Source organism: Scophthalmus maximus, chromosome 13 (assembly GCF_022379125.1).
Source record: "Scophthalmus maximus strain ysfricsl-2021 chromosome 13, ASM2237912v1, whole genome shotgun sequence".
Lineage (NCBI taxonomy): Eukaryota > Metazoa > Chordata > Actinopteri > Pleuronectiformes > Scophthalmidae > Scophthalmus > Scophthalmus maximus.
Window position 1 is genome coordinate 21,047,432 of NC_061527.1, and position 20,849 is coordinate 21,068,280.

Sequence of the window (20,849 nt, forward strand, 5' to 3'; positions counted from 1 at the left end):
AAGTGATTCCTTTATTCGTGAGAGTGAAACATACAAACATTAAGTACATTAAGTAGTTTATAATTAGTAAAATATACAAGTTCAGGATTAAGTGAGGATTACTTGATGCCTAAGTGCAGTTAGCGTAGCAGGTTATAGATGTCAGCCTGTCGTGAATTAAAATTGTAATTTTGCGATAATGACATGGCAGACAAGGATTCGAGGCAAAAAAATGTCAAAAGAAGAAAAAAAAATAAGAAGCCATCGAGACAAAACCCTTCATCAGAACTTCACTTGTAACCGACGGCGTGCGGAGCGAAACCGTGTTCCACGATCTCCAAGGTGACACGGAAACAACTGTCCACACTTGTGACTGTAGAGAGAACACTTCTGAAAATACATTTCTCCATTTTCGTAAGCAAAAAATTTGAAAATGGCTACTTGCCACCCTTCAAAATGACAATGAGAACAGGGGAGTATTCATCACCCATCTTCTAAACTACTATAGATGAAAACAATTCGTTCAGAAAGCCCCTGTACTACAGAGGTGGTCGCCAGAAACATCCTCCACCCGTTGAAAGAGTCAAAAAAACAGGAGCGTACACCTGAGATAGAGAGAAAGTAAGTGCTTTAAGGCACTGCGTTGCAAGTGCTGCCGACTCAACAAGACTACGGAAAGACTCGAGAGAAATGTGCCTTCAGGTAGATCAGAGAGGGCTCAAAGGAAAGGAAATTTAAAAAACGGGTTTGGCAAAGTCGAGACCCGCTTCGAAGAGGAAATGACAAAACACAACCGATCGGTTTGATTTGACCAGAGTATCAGATCTCCATGTTCATATGGTGCAGTCAAATCATTCCAAGTCAGACTCGACAAGACCAGACTCCACCGACTTGTTCTCTCTGAAGCATGGAGGCGAAATACAACTTATTTAAAGAAAAAAACAAGTCTTTGTGCATGCTAATATATTAGTGATGCTGTGAAAACTATTGTTCCTTTGTCGATGCTTAGAAATAACAAAAAAAGGAAGAAAAAAATCCAGCTGACATAGAAAAGGTACTGGGGGGGAAAAAAATAATCATAGCTGATGTGCAAAAGACCCCCCGTTTCCTTCCAAACAGAACACCATCCTGTATCCTGGAGGAAACAACAATGCAAAAAAACCCTGAAATGTGCTGAAGGTCACAGAAGAGTGGAAGCGATGTCGAACCGTTACCACACACTATTATACCTGCTGCTTTTAAAGGGTCTCCTGGAAGCCACTAACTCCACATTCTTAATAACTAGTAAGCACTACTGTACCAAACACTATCATACACGGTGCATGGTTCTACAAAGCCTTACGTACGCGTAAGATGATACATTCATTCTGTAGAGAGCGGTGTTTACAGTTTACTTAATGGCTCATTAGTTCACTGCTTACAATCTTCAACTTCACTAAAAAAGGAGGCAAAAATATTAATGAGTGAAATATTTCTTATTTGTGCTTCACCTACTTCTTTGCCGTGAGCTAGTCTGATGTGGAAAAAATGCTCCGACTGCTTCGGCCAGCAGGTGTCAGCGAGGCACACAATGGAGAGTTGGGAGTCCCTTTGGGGAATCACGGAACCTGGACAACTATTGGTTTCCTATTTTTACCCTGAGATTAGAACATCAGATGAGAGATGGAATAATGATCACCACTGGAAATCTCAACACTGCACAACAAGGACCACCTATGATAAGAGATTTGAAAGCCTGATGATTATTACTAGTAACAATAATGGTTAAGTATTTGTTTACTTTGTAAATTAAGCTTTAAAAAATGTGTTATCCTGTTTATTGGTCCGGATGATGCAGAACATCATTATTTTCCCTACCTGCTGAGTTAAACCGCAATGTATTTTGAAAGTGGGAGATCTGCCAATTTGTTTTAAAGGATGTCAAATGAGTATTAAAGGTATAAAACATCCAAAGTGAAAGCACAAAAAGTATTGTGCACTTGAGGGGACACGCCCCAAATGCCTTATCAACATTTGCTACAAATAGGCTGAATGCTAAAAGATAAGAAAGACGCAACGTTATTTGATAATGAAATATTGAGGCGAACACTCGATACGCTGAGTTTCGGGAGAAGGCGGGAGTGATTTTTTTAAAAAAGCAACGTGGCAGGAGAAGCGAGGACACCAGGTCGAATCAGGGATAAAAAAAAATACAGCGCTGCTGCAGAAAAATCAATGAAGGGAAAATAGTATGCCCTCCACTTCTCAGTATAGAGAATCAAAAACGAAAGCATGTAACTGCTGATGCTATGCGATATTGTTATTATCAATTAAAATGTGACAAGTGCTTTTTTTCCTATAATTTGGACAGCCCTGGACTGAGGCCCCTTGCGGATGTGTTACATTTTAATCTGAGGGGACGCAGAGGTGTCTGTGAGCGCAAGCGCCTGGAGGTTGTGGCACTGAAGGAGGAAACCCTCGATCCCACCGCTCCCTGTCAGAGGGTTACTGTAAAACAGGTTCTGCTCGGGGGGGAGGATGCTGTCGGAGCCCCAGTCAGAGTCTGAATCAGAGCTACCGTTGCCGGAGCCCTCGGTGGCCGTGGGCGGGTAGCTGAGCTGCTCGAGCTGCTCCACCAGGTCGCTGAACTGCACGGCGGAGCTGCTCTCGGAGCGCACCGAGTACGCCGGGAAGTTGACCATTGAGCTGGCCTCCGACTGGATGTCGGAGCCCGGCAAACGGAGCGAGGACGAGTCGGGGCCCCCATAACCCACGGACATGGACTCCCCTGCGGAGCTGAGCCCCAGGTTGTCCAGGGAACTACACTCGGAGCGGTTGTTCACCAAGGAGCTGGTCTCGGAGTTACCGACAATGCTATCGGGGAAGGGGTTGGTGTTACCGTTCAGATCCTCAATGCCCAGACTAAAGATCCTATTCTCGCTGAGATCGGATTCTTCCACGACATGAAACTGATCTACTTTACCATCGAGACCGAAAGAGTAGGCCTCAGCCCCGCCACCATAGAAGGAAATCTCAGTCGGATCATCATCTATGAACTCCTCGCTGACGTGCAAAGCCGAGCCGGACATTGAGAATATGGGATTCTGTTTCGTACGCAAAAGCTCCGCCTCGAAAGCCTCTGGTGTGAGAACCCCCTTCCTCCTCCCACTGCCCCCGCCCACAGAGCACCCGGGTCCCCTTCTCCCGCCAAGCTCATTATCCTCATTGCCATTTTTGGAAGGCTGTGATTGGGAAGTGCCACTCTCTACACACACAAACAAGGGGCTGCAGTGTCCTGCTGCCTGATTGCTACGGGCACCTTGAAAAGCGTAGTGGGATGGGGAAGCGGCCTTGACAGGTTCTTCCTTCGATGGGCTGGGGGGTCTGGCAGCTTGCAGAGGGAACTGAGGCTGCGGCTGCTGCTGCTGCGGATGCGCTGGAGAATGGCTCAATGTGGGAAAAGGCTGGGGCTGAAGTTGGTGTTCTGTCCGTGGGAAGATACTAGAGATGTGCGCCGGGTGGAAGGACACTGTCGCAGAGGAAGGGGAGCCTGGGATCCTGAAACTATCATTGAATGACAAGCTCTGAAACAATGCAACACAGACAGGACAAGGGGAAAATGGGAAAGGGAGGGGGGAAAGAAAGTGGAAAGTATTAAAGGGAGGGAAATAATATTAGTTTATTAATTCAAGTAGAACATTTAGCAAGTTTTCGTACAAATGCATACACCTTGTTGCACCACTGACCTGTTTTGGCACATCTGTCGCGAGGGAACGAGCAGACATTCTTATTTTGCTGTTCCTCCTGAACAAAAACAACACATCAAAAAAAGAACATGACGTCGAATGATGACAAATGCAGCGTGGAAACATTTCCCATTCAATGCTTGGGTAGAGTTAGAAAGGCAACCAACTCGTCTTTCCAATAAACAGTGTATATACTATATGTGGAAACACACACCTCTGGTATGGTGTCCTCTTTGCTCCGTTTTCCCTGACGTAATCCACAAGTTGCTTCTGGGTCCTTCCACTGACGGAAAGAGTTTTTAAATTAAAACACGGAATAATTAAACCACTTAAACCTTTTTTTTTCTACAAGAACCACCGTTGTTCCTAAAGATGACATATGCCAGTCGTTACCTGTATCTGAAGGAAGAGCCTCTGGTGAAGAGGATGGTTTTGGATTTGGGTTGGGGTTGGTCGAACAGGCGAAAGAAGGAGTGATACTCCACACAGATCTTCCAAAAGATCTTACATTGGTCTCGACTGGCCATCATGAACTCTAGAGTGTCCTGATGGGGCCCCTAAGAACAAATATCAAAAAGGAAGAATGAAATCACACAATAAAACAGAGATCAAACTCTGGGACACTGATCTTTTCGTTAATACGTACATGAACCTCTGGGTGGAGTTTGATCAGGAACCGTTTTCTTTTGAAGCTCAGTTTACGAATCTTCGACCAATTAAAAGTATTTATTTTTGTGTTGCCCTGGAAGGGGGAAAAAAGTATGATAGAAAGAAAGACAATCTTTAGCAACATTGTTCGAGACTGAAGGTTACGTTCACAAAAGACAGCCGGTACGACAGCAACGCTTACCTGAAACACCTGGAGGCCCATATGAGCAACGGCCAGATTGATCTTGGTGCCTTCCCGGTCCGCTGCTGGGTGGAAGCGGACGCCATACATCTCCAGTTTACGGGCAATCTCCAGGATTTGGAAATCAGATTCAGCCGGAGTCTGACCCCTGGATTGGACAAAATAAAAGTTCCATCAACACTTGCAACGTGTCTTCCGCATGCTGCTCTTACAGTACATTCATAAGACAGCTGATGTAAGCCAGTAGTCTGATCTCCTGATTCACACAAATGTCGGTTTATTAGATCGTCATAGTCCAGTTTCCATACCTCTCAGTATAACACAAATTATAAAAAAGACACTCCAATATTTGTTTAAGACAAATTGCCAATAGTAGGAACTGCTTTTGTTCTTGCCAATTTAAAAAAAAAAAGTGTATAATATCTGCTGTTCCCCTAGGCTAAATCCTCCAGCCTCTTTTATTTGGCCTTACTGTACATAGCTCTGTTAGGCCAAATGATACAAAACAATGAAATAATCTTTTATTATTTTGCAGACAGCACCAGTTTGTCCTTGACTGACGACGACACAGCTTTAGAATTTCAAGGTAAGTTTTGTACATTTAATGTGCCACATAAATAATCGTTACCTTTCACATGTTTCTAAAAGACCCCTGGACGATCATCACTTTTTCAGTAATTGCAATATACAAGTTAGTATACTTTCCTTCCAACACAATTAAATCAAACACATCCAACAGTCTTCTATGAATTGAAAGATGCCATATGTTCATTAAATGAAACCACAGATAGTTTCGCAGACAGAATACCTTATTAAGACCGGGCCAACAGCTTCAGCTAATTAACACTCCATTAACAGGCAAAGGCTTTACATTTACATTTTGATGATGCAATTTGGAATGAACGAGGCTTGTGGAGCCAGTAGCATGTACCCTAGTGGCCATTATGCAATTTTCCTTTTGATTCACCACGTACAATCCAAACAAAGAAAGATCGTATCATGACTTGTATGGTTGGGCAGTGTGGCCTAAAATCCCTTACAACTATGAGGATTTGAGAAGCAAAACCATGTGATTACAACCAAAACAGCATGTAAGGAAGACATATCCATCCAATCATCACCACATTCTAATTTTGTTCATCCGTTAAGCAGTGGAATCTCCTTAGGGCCCTCCCCTGCCCCACTGGCCTTATGGCTAATAGACTGGCCAGAGCGGGGGATTAGGCCAGGGAACTTGCCGCTTGTGCTTCCAGGCTGGCAACCAAGGGACGAGATTAGGAAAAGGTCTTTAGAGTTGTCTGATACACTGGGTTGAAAAGAGCCCCAGTTGGCCAAAGAATAGTGCTGCGATAACAAGGAAGCTGGTGGTGGGAAAAGTGCAGTGAGCAGTCTTGTCGGGCTCTAAACCTTGTTATAGTTGTTTAGCAGGAATACACAGTTGTCTCGGTTCAGTAACCTAATCATAGTTAAACACCAAACAGTTGTGTTTCAAAGCCACAGGCAGGGGAACACATGCAGAGCACTGCTGCTTACAAACGCCAGAGTTCATGTGATGATGAATGTGCTACTGTTTGTGGGGTATAATTTTAAATTTGAGAGGATCCTAAAAAGGTTGGAGGCGGCAATGTTGATGGTTTATTCAACGGCTTGCTGAAAACCCTAGGGTGTGTTCTGTATAGTCCACAATAATATCTTGATTGTTGTTATAACAGTGTGCAAACTAACATTATCAAGTACGTCACTCACTTCACAAAAAACAAATCCGCCTTGAAAGTCCATGTATCAACAGTGTCATGTAGCTTAGTAGCATAGACAGTGCATGAGCGTCAAGTGTATACATCGTGCTAGTGTACCTGGTCATCGCACCGCAAGTGTGGATAAGCTGCCTCAAAATGACTGAACTTACAGCAACGGGGGGCAAAACACAGACAGATTAATTGTTAGATGTGGATCATCTTCACTCGCATACACACACGTGTCAGTGTTTCCCCTTGCATGTAGGGAAAAAACTGCAGGTGTTGCTCAAAAGACAGCCATCTGCATATTACTTGGAAAATAAATCAACGTTTAAAGCAGCTAGACCACTAACATGTTTCATCACCTGCAAACTAACCACGGCACGGAATAAGAAGAATTTGAAAAGCTGCGGGAGTGAGCTGTTCACAACAGCCATATACCCACAGAAATAAACCAGTTGTGACAAACAACTTTTGAATACTTAGAACCTAGATACACACAGCAAAGCAGAAAATATTTCAGCCAAAAAGCTCTTTATAAAATTGTGTGGCGCAACAACCACCAATACATCTCACACACACACACGAGTGAAGTTGTGCGATGGTATGAACGTATTTAACAAATACGTGACCGTTTGTATTCCCCAGACATCATCACTGCAGGAGGTCAACTGCACTGACCCACAATATTTTTGCTCCGCTCTGGACTGAGGCCGGGCCGTGACAGTGCCCTGTCCTCGACCGAGCTGCGTCCACGTCATGCTAAACTGGCTTACAACTGGCGTAACGTTTCGTCAGGAGTCACAAGGAATCAATCGCCGTCCTTACTCCTGCATTGGTTCTTGTGCTACATCTTAAAGCAAGTTTAAAAATCGATTTTCACTTCAGTGACTATTATCATTAGTTTTGTACTTAACTGAATAAACTGTAGAAGTAGTGATATACTTAATGGGATCATTGTAACTGAGGAAGGAGTTGGAAGAGGAGATGTGAAGACATTTAACATACGTAAGTGAGTTATGTCACATTCAAATATTAAAAAGTGTAGCGGAATAACAAATGCAGCAACAACAAAACGTGCGGAGCCAGGTCACTGAGTGGCAGACTGAGAAGGCAATGTAGGTACATTAAGGGGCCGTCACGTGGCTCGGCATGAAACAAGGTGTCGCGCACACAGGAAGGAGAAACTTACAGGTGCCTGCGGTGGAGCTCCATGATCCTCTCTTGCACCTTCTCCTGGTAAGGCAGCAGCTTGTTGTTCCTCAGGAAGTCTCCGTCTGCTACGTCGTCATAGTCGCCGATCTCCGCTGCGGTTCATGGAGGAGGAATGAAAATGTCAGTTTCTTTTTACCAGCTGGTACAATATATGTGCATTGCGTTGACCGATCAAATAAAATGTTAAATGGTCACATTATACTTAATTTAATATCGTAAACATACACTGGACAAGGTGAGAGGCCAGCAGGGCTCCTGTGTTTTCTGTGCAGATCAACCTGCTCTCCATCAGATCTCTTTTCATCTGCAGGGAGAATAAGTACCTGCAAAACAAAAACAAAGGAAGGAGGACAAAGTTAAATAACATGCAACAGCACTTAAAAACACAACTACTTGTACAACTCCATATTTGATTGTTTATTAAAGGTGGAGTAGGTAATTTATGCAATAGCTCACGACAGGCCGTGGTATACGCTCATTACATCACAGTTAATGGGGTTGCCAGAAGTGAGCTGTTGTTTTTATAAAACTGTTCCAAGTTCGGCGAAAATGAAAGTAATAGACACAAAATAGGTTTTTTTAATTTCGTCAAAAAAGGATAAAAAAAAGCAAAAAAAGTAGTCCCCCTCCTGGCTGCCTGCATAGTGCACGGCGGTTGCTATGCAACGTTCCTCAGAAAGAAGGCTATGAGGCGGTAGCTGAGTTCACCGGTAATCTAAGTTCGCCATTCATTATACCACGGCTATGAACCAATCAGATCGCTTGATTTGAGCTACCCGTTTTATAATCTAATTCAGTAAACAAATTCAGTGAATATCTCCCAGTTGTCCATTCTGCGCGTGTTCCTGCACAGTCCTCGCTCTGTAAATGGAGCAATTAACTACGTGCCTTGGACAGAGCCATACAACACCACCCTAGCCAATCAGCAAAAGGGGGCGTTCGTCCTTGTGCACAGGCCAAGGGAAAGAGTAAGTGAAGGGGGGAGATGGGGGGAGTGAGAAACTCTGGCATATGCTAACAGATAGTGCCAACTTGAGGATTACCAGGGGAAGGAGAAGGAGCAGTCTAACCGTCCGTCACCCCCAGACCATGTGGAGTTTTGAATGGAATTGATCGAGACTGAAGACAAGAGGCTGATGGAGACATCAAACCGAGCGCGTGGAAACAACCTCTACCAGCGGCTGTCCACCCCGTAAAAGATGAATTGAGAACGAGGAATAAACAATATTTACTGAATCTTAAGACAAGTGGATATTAACATTAAGATAAAAAAGAAATTGTAGAACACCAAATAACAAAATACATTACCTTGACACATTCCGAAATAAAAAAACACTATGTACACGTCGGCTTGGTAGAGTATTCGATTGTTGTTATTAACTGAGAGATGTGCATCCATATTGTCCAGCATGCCCCTCTAATAAATACTTAAAATTCTATATTTCATCAATAGTCAAAATCCACCCATTGCTTTCCATCTTGCATTAGTCCAGAGTTGTAACTAAACTGTCATCATCATTGTGTTTTTAATGTGTTGCTGCTTCAAAACGCTGGTTTCATGTGCAAAAGACTCAGCCACAGTCCAGCTCAGTTAGTGAGACAGACAGATGAGAGAGATGTAAATGAACTTAGAATTACTGTTATTTGCTGGCGTCAAACTTTGGATGAAGAAATACTGAAGAAAAACATTTCTGCAATTCTCTCTCGTGGTGTTATTTTTTTTTTCGTGACCAGAGGGATGGTTTCTTTCACATCATCCTTTCGTCGAAGTTGTAAACGCTGATGCCCACTTTGTCACAAGGGGGAGGCAGGGCAACTATATAATTTGAGGGGACATCAATTTGTGTTGTAAAGTATAGAAGGTCATGTGGCTCTGGGTATGCCCAATGGCAACAACACCACTGTTCCTTCACAACATCAAAGTTTTGCTAGGCTGTGCTCCCTTTTCAGGATGGCCGTCTTTTTCCTGTTGTGCGGTTGCCTCCCAAAGTCTATCATGTACAAAAGGGCGGATACGGCTGAAGAAGTACGGACACGTACGGCAGACAGGCTCATGGCGGAAATCTTTAATCCTTCAACGCTGCATTGAAATTTGAGTGTGATACCTTGGAGTTTGTTGAGAAAGCAAAATAAATACCTGCATGCATTTCTTACTGACTGCAGCTACGACGCATTCAAAGAATTCCAGAGACATTTTTTGGAGGACGAATACTAAAATGTCCTGAGGTCATAATTGTGAGCTTCTGAAAAGTTAAAAAAGAAAAAGAAAAGCCCTTCTACACATGCATGAGATGAATGTAATATCCAGTAGGAAATTAGAGTCACTGACCTGGTGTACTCTTCCTGCAGCTGACCAGGGTCTGGAGGAAAGAATTTCACCGACAGTCTAAACAGGGTGTTCGCTGGTCCTGAAAAACATGAACACACACCATCAACACACACACACACCATCAACACACACACACACCATCAACACACACACACACCATCAACACACACACACACACAATCAACACACACACAATCAACACACACACAATCAACACACACACAATCAACACACACACACACACACACACACACACACACACACACACACACACACACACACACACACACACACACACACACACACACACACACACACACACACACACACACACACACACACACACACACACACACACACACACACACACACACACACACACACACACTTCCTTTAAGTGAAACAAGAGCTTACAGTTGAGCTCACTTACTTCTGACTTGTCTAGCAATGGGTTTTGTGGGTTCCAGCCAAACCTAAAGGGGAAAAAATAATATCATCGTCACAATATTATGAGAACTCTTTTTTACAAAATTTGACATGTGGTGACAGCTTTATCTTATATGACAACACAGCGTTTGTACGTTGTATCAATGTCTAGATGATAGCAGAGTAATGTGGCAATGTTTGGCCACAATCTTTTGGCAAGAGCTAGCTTCAAACCCTCATGCTATGTGCCTGCCCGCCTGTCTTATTACATCTGGGCCTGATTGAGGGAGGAATGTGCTGGATGCAGACAGATAGATTGAGAAATTGGTATCAGCTGATATTCACCTAAGTTTGTCTCTCCGCTCATAGTTACACATATGCATGTGTTCGGGCATAACAATAAATTCAATATTCAAAAGATCAGCTTCTCAAATTAGATGGTTTGGGTTTTGGACGGAGCAAAACAAAAACAAAACATTGGGGTTTAATCCGTTTATACACGAAAAAGTTTGGCCTGTATTTTCTATTCATTCAAATACAATATTCAATATTTCACGACACAGAAAATGCCAGCTACAGACAGCGCACTCACCCAGAGTTGTTTTGTAAATCTATTTTCTGTTTATTAGAAAGTCTGGCAACGAGTTGTCATTCAATCAAACATTTATTTACATTAAATAGTTTTTGTGTATGTCTGTAGTTCCGTTTGATTGTGTTTGACTCCATTCACAGCAGCGTTGCACGTGTGTGAATCCTCGTGTTTGTCATTTACTGTTTGTGTACTGTAATATAATGTACCGTTTATTATTTGCACGTAAAAATGAAAAAAAAAAAATGATAATACATTTTAGTGCCGTCGATTGTGGAAACCAAAACTACAGAGCAACACGTGCTATTATATATATATACACACACATATATATATATATATATATATATATATATATATATATATATATATATATATATATATAAATAAATGGTGTTTAGCAGTCTTAAAACTAACACCAGCTCCATTCTCTTTGAAGAGAGTGTTTCATAAGTTTTCTTCCAGGTGGTCTCGAATTCCATTTACGTCTCTTGAAGAATAAAACGACGGAAAGTCTGACATATGGGCGCTTGCCAGACAAGTTAAAAATATTCAGAGATTATATACTGCTCAGGTCCAGTGAAAACAACATTACCTCACCGTGTGTGCTGTGAGAAGCTAAAGGAGAGCAACCGAGTAGCTGAGGAATGACTTCAGAGTTGGTCACGTTCCCCCGACTCGAGTCTTGCTGTCAGCAATTTGAGACCTTTGACCTTCAAATTGCTGGCCAATGCTTATACGATGCACATAATCAGTTGGCAATGTCATATCTGGATATCCAATGGGTCCGTATCAAAAAGGAAATGTAAAAAAAAAAAGAGGCGTACATACCCAGTTCATCTGCATATTCTGGAACTCGAGGCCAAAGTAATCGCTCTCGATGAGGTTTCCTCTGTGGAAACAGTCAGAGAGGAGGTCCTGTCCAAAAGCTCTTGGCTGGAAGAAAAAACAACAACAGAAGAGAAGAAGGAATCATTATTTATTTTGTAATCACTATGTAAACATGAAGATCTCAAAACACCAATGATCTTACAATTTGAATGTGATGAGGAATAGCATTGTTTTGACAGTTGACAAACGACATTGGTGAGCAACAGATCACTATCAAAAACCTTTTCGTACTAAGGACGAGGTGAGGAAGGCTGTGCCCGTGTTCAAAGAGAGCACTGAACAAACAACGTCTGTCCGTGTGGGGCAGAAAATATTTGGCATCTGTAAATGATCCACTTCATTGTGTGTTTTATGGCAGTGCACGTTCCAGCTATCAATGCAGAAAGCCAAAATCTAAGACCTTTGATGGGCAAATAAAGTGCACAAACGTGTCCTACTGTACATTTACCGTTATCTGCCTCTGAACGAGAGTGCAAGGCAGGAACTCTTGACGCTGTTTACCCTCTCAACGCTCTGGGGTTTGTTTTCACTAAATGAAGAACTAATTACTATGTACTAAGAACACTCTGCAGTTGAGGTTTGGATTCCCGGGGCCTGTGACTTTTTGAGAAAATTATAGCCCCAAACATCTGGTTGTAATGTGAAATAGTATTTTTAAAAAGCCTTATAAAAAGAAATCCTTTGCATCGGCTGAAAGTAAACCATTGCAGCTCAAGGAGCGCCAGACGATTTACTGTAGTTAGTCTTTTCATTACGCTGATACAATCACATGTTTTGCATTCACAGAATCTATAAATTTGCAGGTGAAACCTACTGACGTGACGGCCATAAATTTAGGAATCTGCTGTAAAACTCCTCATTCCGCGCATTTAACGGTGTCTGATTACAGCCGATCTCAGGCGGAGAACAGAGACCGGTGTGTTAAAACACTTTGTCTGGGTTGTCATTGAGCGCCGGCCAAACATCAGACGGCCTCGGCGAGTATCGGAGGCCAAATGTATGGAACATTTCGAGGGATTGTGTCTCAAGTTTGACTTGTTCAGTGACTTGTACTCGTCAATGTAATCATATACTAATATCTGAGTGGACTGAAACCAATGTCTGAAGTGCTTTGTAAACAAAGTCGTTCATTCGCTGTGAACAAAGACGACATTTCATTACAATAACCTCCACTTCTTCCAAGTTGCCCTTTAGGGTTTACAGTGTTCCTTCTCCTTTGGGTGTAATTCAGTGTAAACTCATGGCAAACACCTTTCACGATCCATATTATGGACAGTAGATACAATCAGGCTGATCACCACTAAGCCACTGGAATTACATTGTGTTTATTTATTTCAAATGTTATTTTACCAAACTGTGAACAATTAGAAGCCAGATTGGGGCGATTAGTTCGACAAGACAACCTCGAAACAGATTATCATGAACTGTTAAAATGTCTTGAAGTCAAGCGCAAGAAAGTCTGTTGACTGCTGTGCTTGCAGAGGCCCCTCCTTCCAGTTACTCATTAACCCTCTGCAGGAATGTACAACTGTATTCAGAGCACTGGAGTCTCGAGGGAGAGTAACGAAAAAAAAAATCCTCCTCTGGGACATTCAGCTTTACCTTCCACAATCTGAGAGGGAGGGACGATGGAGATCTCATTTCTCCCCAGAGAGCGATGCCAAAGGGACAAGGTACAACTAGCGAAGATCACCCTCACCTCCTCCTGGACCACACAAAAAAATCATACCCAGCACAAATTCTACATGGAATAATGTTATAGCACTGCAGGGATACCTTGTACAATTTGTGACATCTCTGTGTTAAAGAGCAGTAACTAAGTGTGAATAATTCCATATGATGAAGGAAAAGAGCCAAACTTGGATTCAGAGCAACAAAATGACAGAGCGTGCGTAGACGGGGACCTGCTGAGCGCTCACTAGTCTCCATGGATGCTATTTCAGCAATACCAACATGGTGTCATACAACTAAATATCTTCTGGGTTTGAGTAAATACAGTTTCCTGTTCTTAAAGGTGGCCAGCGCCGAAATTATTTGTTTACTCAAACAACAAAAAATAAATCTGCAACAATTCTGATCAATCATGATCTACATCTTTAACTAGACGGCACCCAGTGAGAGCACCAAGCAGAACAAGAACTGCACACACACGTCGTTCTTCTTCTATCCAAGGGGTATGGCTAAAGTATCTAAATAAATTACTCACTTTTCTAAAACAGAAATGACAAGCAATTAGGATTTTCTACTTTTCTCATTGAATTGAATGCAATTGAACAAAGGGAATGTCTTGAGTGTTGGGACAACTGGTCAGATAACACAAGCACTGAAGAATGCTTCCCTGGACCATTTTTCACAATGACTAAAAAATAAAATTCATTGATAAATTGCTGCTAGAAATAAGAGTTTGTAGCAGCCCCTTGTGTTGCATTGGGGAAAAATGATTTCCAACAAAGTAAAATATGATTCCCTCCAGTTTTAGTCATCACAATTCAAATTGCTCACGATCATTTCTCAATGTTTGGGAGTGTGAATATCTTCTGAAACCGCAAACAGTAAGTCATTCCAGAAAAAAAATATTGAGAAATCACCACTATACATTATTTGTAGGTATTTTATCTGGCTTGTCAAGCTTCGCGATTTTGCCGTGCGAATGTGTCCCAAATCAGCCGGCCGTTGCCGGTGACGTGACGGCGAGAGATCACATGCAGCTTGTTCACACCCAACTCGTGGGATGGAGCACCGACTCATCCCTGAGCTCAAACGTTAAGGCAGGTCAGTGGGTCATGCAATCAAGCTCCGAAAGCAGCAGGGATTATGACAAACAGATGTTTCTCTGGGAGGAAAATCTTCCTGTATGTGTGTGTGTGTGTGTGTGTGTGTGCGTGTTGACATATAAGAACCCAGTTTGAAAAGCAGCCACCTATGTGGGAGGACCACCCCTTCTCATTCACCGAGAATGGAGAGAAAAAAAACACAGGTGTAACCCAAATGTCATCCAGCCGAGTTCAAACTCAAGGCTTGGGTGTACCTTGCATGACAGGTTAAGCGTGGTTTGCGAAAGCGGCAGTTCGATACTCCCCAGGCTCCGGTGAATGGCAGTGAGCTCCAGCGTGAACTCCCACTGACAGCATGGGGTGTGTTGGGGCTTGTGTTTGGCACAGTGGGACGCACATTGTTTAGGCTTTGCCACCAGGAGATTTTTCCTGCCGACATGAATCTTAAAAGCCCCAGCACACCGGTGACCGCTTTCACAAGTGTGTGAGGAGACGAAAGGTCAACAGGTTCCCCGATGGCGACTTTCATTTAAATAACTGGTGCCCGTTTCTTTTCCCTGCCTGGCTTTACCTGTGGACACGTGGAACAGAACCTTTGTTGGTAGATAAACACGGCATGGTGGTAAATCTGGATCACTGTGCCATCTGCTCAAGTCACCTGTGTGTAGCCCAGATACTTTCCAACCTCGGCTTGGCCTTCCAAAATGCTGGAAAAGTCCTTACAACTATGGGAGAGATGCACAACGTGCAGAGCAAAGGATTGTTGGAGATGTTAAACGGCTCCTCACAGACACAGCCATTAGACTGGCGAGCTACTTCGGCACACAGTGGGACAGTGCGAGAGGTTTGTGCGGACGAGAGCCAAGTGCTCGGCTGGAGTGTTCGTAATGAAAAGAATCCAAGAGTGCTCCTTTTTCTGAGCATGTACTTGAAACACATGCCCCGTTCATCCATTACACGGAAAGTCTGCTATCTACTAGCACCTCAGCAAAATCTTCGTAAGAAGTTCAAGACGACATTGAAAAGACTTATTTCTGTATCTTCTTTTTAAATCTTAACAATATCCATCTTTATAATAACAGGAAGAAGTTAAAAGCAGTAGTAAAATGTAGTGATTAAAATACACAGGTTTTATAATCCGATTCTAACGGAGCAAACTGTGATTTCTGCAGCAGGCCACTGTTTGGAATTCCTGGGACCAAACTTTCAAAAGTGGCTTCACCCCTCTGAGTGTGTGTCCCTTCCCCCACCAACCCTGCTCAAACTGCGTCCTGCCCTGACAACTCCCTCTGAACTGCTCCTCTAACACCAGAGGCTGCCCCTCTTGCAACCCCCCAAACCCAGTTGCTCGTCAACCTTGCTATTTATGTGCTTGTTTGCTGTCACTAAAGCGAAAACCTGCCCAGATTCCCTCCCACCAACAACCCGGACTGTGCTGTATTTTCACACAGCTAGGTTCCACAACCCGCCCTCTGCCTTTTTTTTTCTTTTTTGGAGAGTTTCAAGCTCGAAGTTACGACCGTGCAAAAGGGCTCGACTGTGCTGGATAAAAGAAGTCTGTGTGTGTTTTTCCTGCCGTCCCCGGGCCCAGCCTCCCCGTGCAGAAACCACAAGGCTGAGCTTTCTCCTGGGCTGGCTGCAGGAGGGGCCTGTGGATCAGAGCCATGCAAGCAAATGTCTGCTGCTGATGATGACCATGCCGGGTTACCTGCAGCAGATAAAGGCCAGCGGATCAAAGCACATGTGCTCTGGTCCGATTTGTCTGTTGTAGTTCCAGGGCTAAAGACATTATAAGGCCATAAATCCACGTATTCTATCGCACCATATGTTTTGCACAGTTTTCCAGAAATTGAATCTACGCTGCTTCAAAGAGAGACAGACCAGATCAACTGTGCCTTGCGTGTATATGAGTGTATGAAGGTAGAGCTGCAACAGGTAATCGACTACTAAATTAATCGTCAACTATTTTGATAATCGATTTATCGTTCTCATGAAGAAAAAACTCAAATATTCTCTGATTTCAGCTCTTCTTAAACGTGAATATTTTGGTGTGTGGACAAAACAATAAATCATCTAGGGGTTTTGGGAAACACGATCGATATTTTTCACCATTTTATGGACCAAACAACGATTAATCGAGAAAATAAACCGACAGATAAATCGATAATGGAAATAATCGTTAGTTGCTGCCCATTATGAGAGCACCTTTGACATGAGAGTGCAGTGATAGGAAACAGCAGGTGAGGAGAACTGTACACAAAATGTATGAGATATTTGGGCAGCTGAGCAACCAAACAGGCCACAATGAGGGGAGGCGGGAGCGTGACGGCCGCAACCATTTCAAGCACTCAACGCTGCAATTGTGTCTATTTTTGCATTCGGCGTGCGCAAGGGGGAAAAATGACTGTTACGACGGGAAAAGTTTAGCCGCGTTGTACGTTTTTTTATTTAAGGTAGTTTTGGACAGACGGATCTAATTCCCCACTTAAAAAGAATGGCCAGTGTGCTAGGTCATTCTTTAGATTTGCATCCAAGCTCTGTAACCATCCTTTACACCGACATAAATCAAAATACTACCCCCTAACCCCCAGCCCACGACTCCTCAGACTGAATGAACAGAAATATTAAGCAATGTCAGGCAGCGGTGAACAACGGAGTCTCTCAGAGGACATCTTGTTCTTGGCAAACGGCAGTCTGCTCAACAACAGCATTGCTGTCATTCCCCTTTTTTGCAGCCATGTATTTCTGTCTGCCACCTCCCGTCAACACCACGTTCAGCAGCACTCACGCTGAACTCTCTAGGCCAAGTTCAGACATCTCCCTCCATACATAAGGCCAAAACAAAACAAGTCTCTTCAACATTTCCTTTCCCCTGGACGGAGCTCAGTGCACAGACCCACTTCCATACAAATTAAAACTTAGCCTAAGACTTTGAGACGACATATGGTGCATTTCAGATTATGAAATGTCGGTCTCTGCAGTGCCCCCCCAACACTACATCTGCCAGAGCAGTTATTGTTGTGGCTACATGAGGATTTAGGACATAGTTGTCAAACAAGTTGAAAACCATAAATTATTCCTACACAATATATTGTAGCTAGGTCCAGTTATTTTTACACAGCAAATTAAAAAACTTCTCAGTGACTCCGTCAGCGGCTCATTGACGTGGTTGTTAAATCCATTGTGGAGAGACTCCACTTTGATCACATTGATATGTATTCCCTCCACAGAGAGGAAGGAAGGAAACGTGCTCTGATAGCGGCTTCCTTATTGCTTCCTCAATGACTCCCGCGGCAAGTAAACATGGGGACGCACTGTTAACAATTTGGTTAACAAAGTTTGATCAAATCAACCTCCAGTCTGCAGAAGAGTTTAACTTCGCCATAAAGAAAATTACAACGAAAAGAAAAAACAAATTCGGGCGATTCAATCATGTTGAATTGCAACTCATGATTTAAACATTTATGAGTATAAATCTTTACAATGTATGCTGCTCTCACTTCAAAACTAATACGGGACATCCGTGTTGACATAGTGCCTTTACTTGCTGTAAGGGCAGTGATGACGGTGACAAGAAACCTACATTTTGTCTGCCAAATAAAGAAAGTAAAAGAACGTAGAAAATATCAATCCTGGTGCGGGAAATCAAAATGCCGAGTCCATCATAGCCTACTGTAATCTATCCATGTTTGCATCCTTATGCGCCGGGAAGGAATGCTCGATAATTCCAACTTTATGACAAGGCACAAGGACACAAATGTTCACAACAACTCGTGAGCACATTCAGACTGGAGACCTGCACAGTCTCGTGTTGGTCGCCATTAGGAAAAACAGGAAAGAAAACTACACCTGATACTTGAGCGTTGAGCAGAATTCACAGCCAAGAAATAGGAAAGCCAAAAAAAAAAGATTGCCCTGGTGAGTTACACTAAGTTGGCCGAATAAGACGACTTAAGGAGGAAGGGATTTTAGCACCAAATCCAATGCGGCAGCTGTCACCAACCCAAGCCACACGCATGCAGGGGGTAGCCTGCCAGGTAAGATGCAGCCTGCTGTGGACCAAACTTCAGACTTATCAGCAGTGTAAATAAAAAAAAGGGGATTTGGGAAACACAACAGAAGCTTTGTGCAGCAGTTAAGCGAGATACACTTACGTCGACGTCGAAGAACTCCTGGGAGTCGTCCAGGCCCTGCACACGGATCTGGAGTCCTCGTCCGTGGCTTTTGCCGCCGCCGACGACCATGTTGCCGCTGAGGCTCTGGCCAGGCTCCAGGGTGCTGATGCCGGCGTTGAACTGGGCCCCCAGCCTTGTGCCGGGGGTCTGCAGGACCCGGTATGAACCTTCTACATCCCCCATCACCGACCGCTCAGAGCTGCCGCCCCCACATCACTCCCTGCAAAAACTCACACACACACACACACACACACAACAAAAAATCACCATCACAGTTAATGAAGGAGGGGGGAGACAAAAACATGACGAAACATTAGTGTCTGAAAGGATTAGAATGAAGACATATTTTTTGGAACTTGAGTTACAGGCTGACCTCAGGTGATGACACACCTTTGATTGCTGAATCTAGTCTGACTGTGTGTGTGTGTGTGTGTGTGTGTGTGTGTGTGTGTGTGTGTGTGTGTGCACGCAAAGTACGAGGAACATAAACAAGTAGACACACAGGAGACGAAACAGCTGTAAACGCCGAAGCTGCATTCAACAGTTCAACCGTTTAGAGTCGTTGCAAGCTCGAAACACAGAAGAAGAAGAAGAAGAAGAAGAAGAAGAAACGACGGGGAACCAAGTGTGCGTTTGTACGCGTTGCGTGTGGGCCTAACTGGGTCAGTGGACTTGTTGCACTTCACCGACGCCTCTAGAACGACATTCACGCAGTTACGCAAAACTCACACGGTGTTTGTGGCGAAGTTTATTTTTCTTGCAGAGAGAGAGAGAGAGAGAGAGAGAGAGAGGAGGGGAAGGGGGAGCGGGGGGGCACGGTGGAAACTAGAACAGCGACGAGCGGCGAACCCTTTAAGTATTAATAACCTCAACAGTTTTCTCCACACACACAAAAAGAAGTCGCCTCACAGCAGAATATTAAAAAATATATACATATGGCAATGTGCGCCACGAAGGAGTGTTCAACTCACCCGTTTCTTGTCCGCGTGGAAAACTAAACGCTAAAAGTTTGAAGCACCGTAAAGCACACGGCACTGCTGCGGTCCATGGTGGTAGTCGTCGTCGTCGTCGTCCTCGTCGTCCACTCCACAGGACTGCGCTCAGGCTCGTCTGTCATTGGCTGCGGCAAGTCCCCCTCCGCCCTGCCATTGGTCCGACTGTGGCTCAGGGATTGCAGGCTGGGGAGCGCGGATTTACTCTCCTTTGCTTTAAATAGCCCCAATGGACGGCGAATGAACGTGTCCGCCGCAAAAACCCAAGAGTATACGTCGTGGCGTCCGAGCAAAAAGGCCGCGTGGAAAGTTGCAGGAAAGGTTCGCGCAGGCGTCGAGGCTGCGTGTGTCAGTGTGTGTGTAATCCACAGGACGATAGTTTGTCAAAACGCAGAGGAAATAAAAACAATTGATTTTTATCTGATCAGTTTCGTGTGTGCAGACTTTATTTAAGTTTGGGCCAAAGTGTGACCCGTAGACACGATGTTATATGGCATATGGGTGTAACTTTCACTGTAACACCACCAAATAATGCAACATGAGTGACATGTTCAAAATGAATGTACTGTGTGTGTGTGTGTGTGTGTGTGTGTGTGTGTGTGTGTGTCTGTAAACGCTTCAGTGGACAATTAAATTAGTCGTGGTGCATTTGGTGGACTGTTTGCTATCGGGTCCGTTGTTGCTCTGCTTGCAGCATTTGAACGATAAGAATCGAACAGAACTGAAATGCAGAGAAAAGAAACACCCCCCTTTTCTTATTGTGATACAGCGCCCTCTAGTGGTGTCCACTACAAGTTGATCCCATTTAGAAAATCGGACACTTAAACATGTACTTTTATCAAATATCTGCCGCTCATAACTATTCAAACTCTTGTATGTGTGCTACCATGCAGCAAATGTATTTGTTTTGTTGCACATAACATTTATAACATAATGTTTGTGCAGTCATACATATACTTGTTGACTGATGTATTTTGTTTGAATTGAAAAGTATAAATACTATATTCAGATCAGTAGCAATAAAATACACATGGAGAATAAACATAAATATTTCACAGTTGGTTATTGCACTTTAAGTGTACCAGTGAATTAATTTTTTTACAGTGGTTGAGTCCTGTGTGTGTGTGTGTGTGTGTGTGTGTGTGTGTGTGTGTGTGTGTGTGTGTGT

The 20,849-nt window shown here is 43.5% G+C and overlaps 1 protein-coding gene across 2 annotated transcripts in view; it reads right to left on the reverse strand.

Moving 5' to 3' along the window:
* The window catches only part of farp2 (FERM, RhoGEF and pleckstrin domain protein 2), a 30,033-nt gene extending 9,206 nt beyond the window's left edge, over nt 1-20,827 (reverse strand). Inside the window, exons 1-13 of one of the 2 annotated variants that reach the window (XM_035648514.2) lie at nt 19,661-20,827; nt 18,669-18,909; nt 11,681-11,785; nt 10,265-10,307; nt 9,835-9,913; nt 7,731-7,828; nt 7,483-7,597; nt 4,555-4,702; nt 4,351-4,446; nt 4,098-4,261; nt 3,919-3,987; nt 3,705-3,762; nt 3,278-3,542 (exon numbers count right to left, since the gene is read on the reverse strand). In XM_035648514.2, coding sequence (XP_035504407.2) covers nt 3,278-3,542; nt 3,705-3,762; nt 3,919-3,987; nt 4,098-4,261; nt 4,351-4,446; nt 4,555-4,702; nt 7,483-7,597; nt 7,731-7,828; nt 9,835-9,913; nt 10,265-10,307; nt 11,681-11,785; nt 18,669-18,872 — 1,444 coding nt within the window. In that variant the 5' untranslated portion in view covers nt 18,873-18,909; nt 19,661-20,827. The remainder of the gene's footprint in view (nt 1-3,277; nt 3,543-3,704; nt 3,763-3,918; nt 3,988-4,097; nt 4,262-4,350; nt 4,447-4,554; nt 4,703-7,482; nt 7,598-7,730; nt 7,829-9,834; nt 9,914-10,264; nt 10,308-11,680; nt 11,786-18,668; nt 18,910-19,660) is intronic. The other variant, XM_035648513.2, reaches the window with a different exon arrangement.
* Nucleotides 20,828-20,849: the final 22 nt, after the last annotated feature.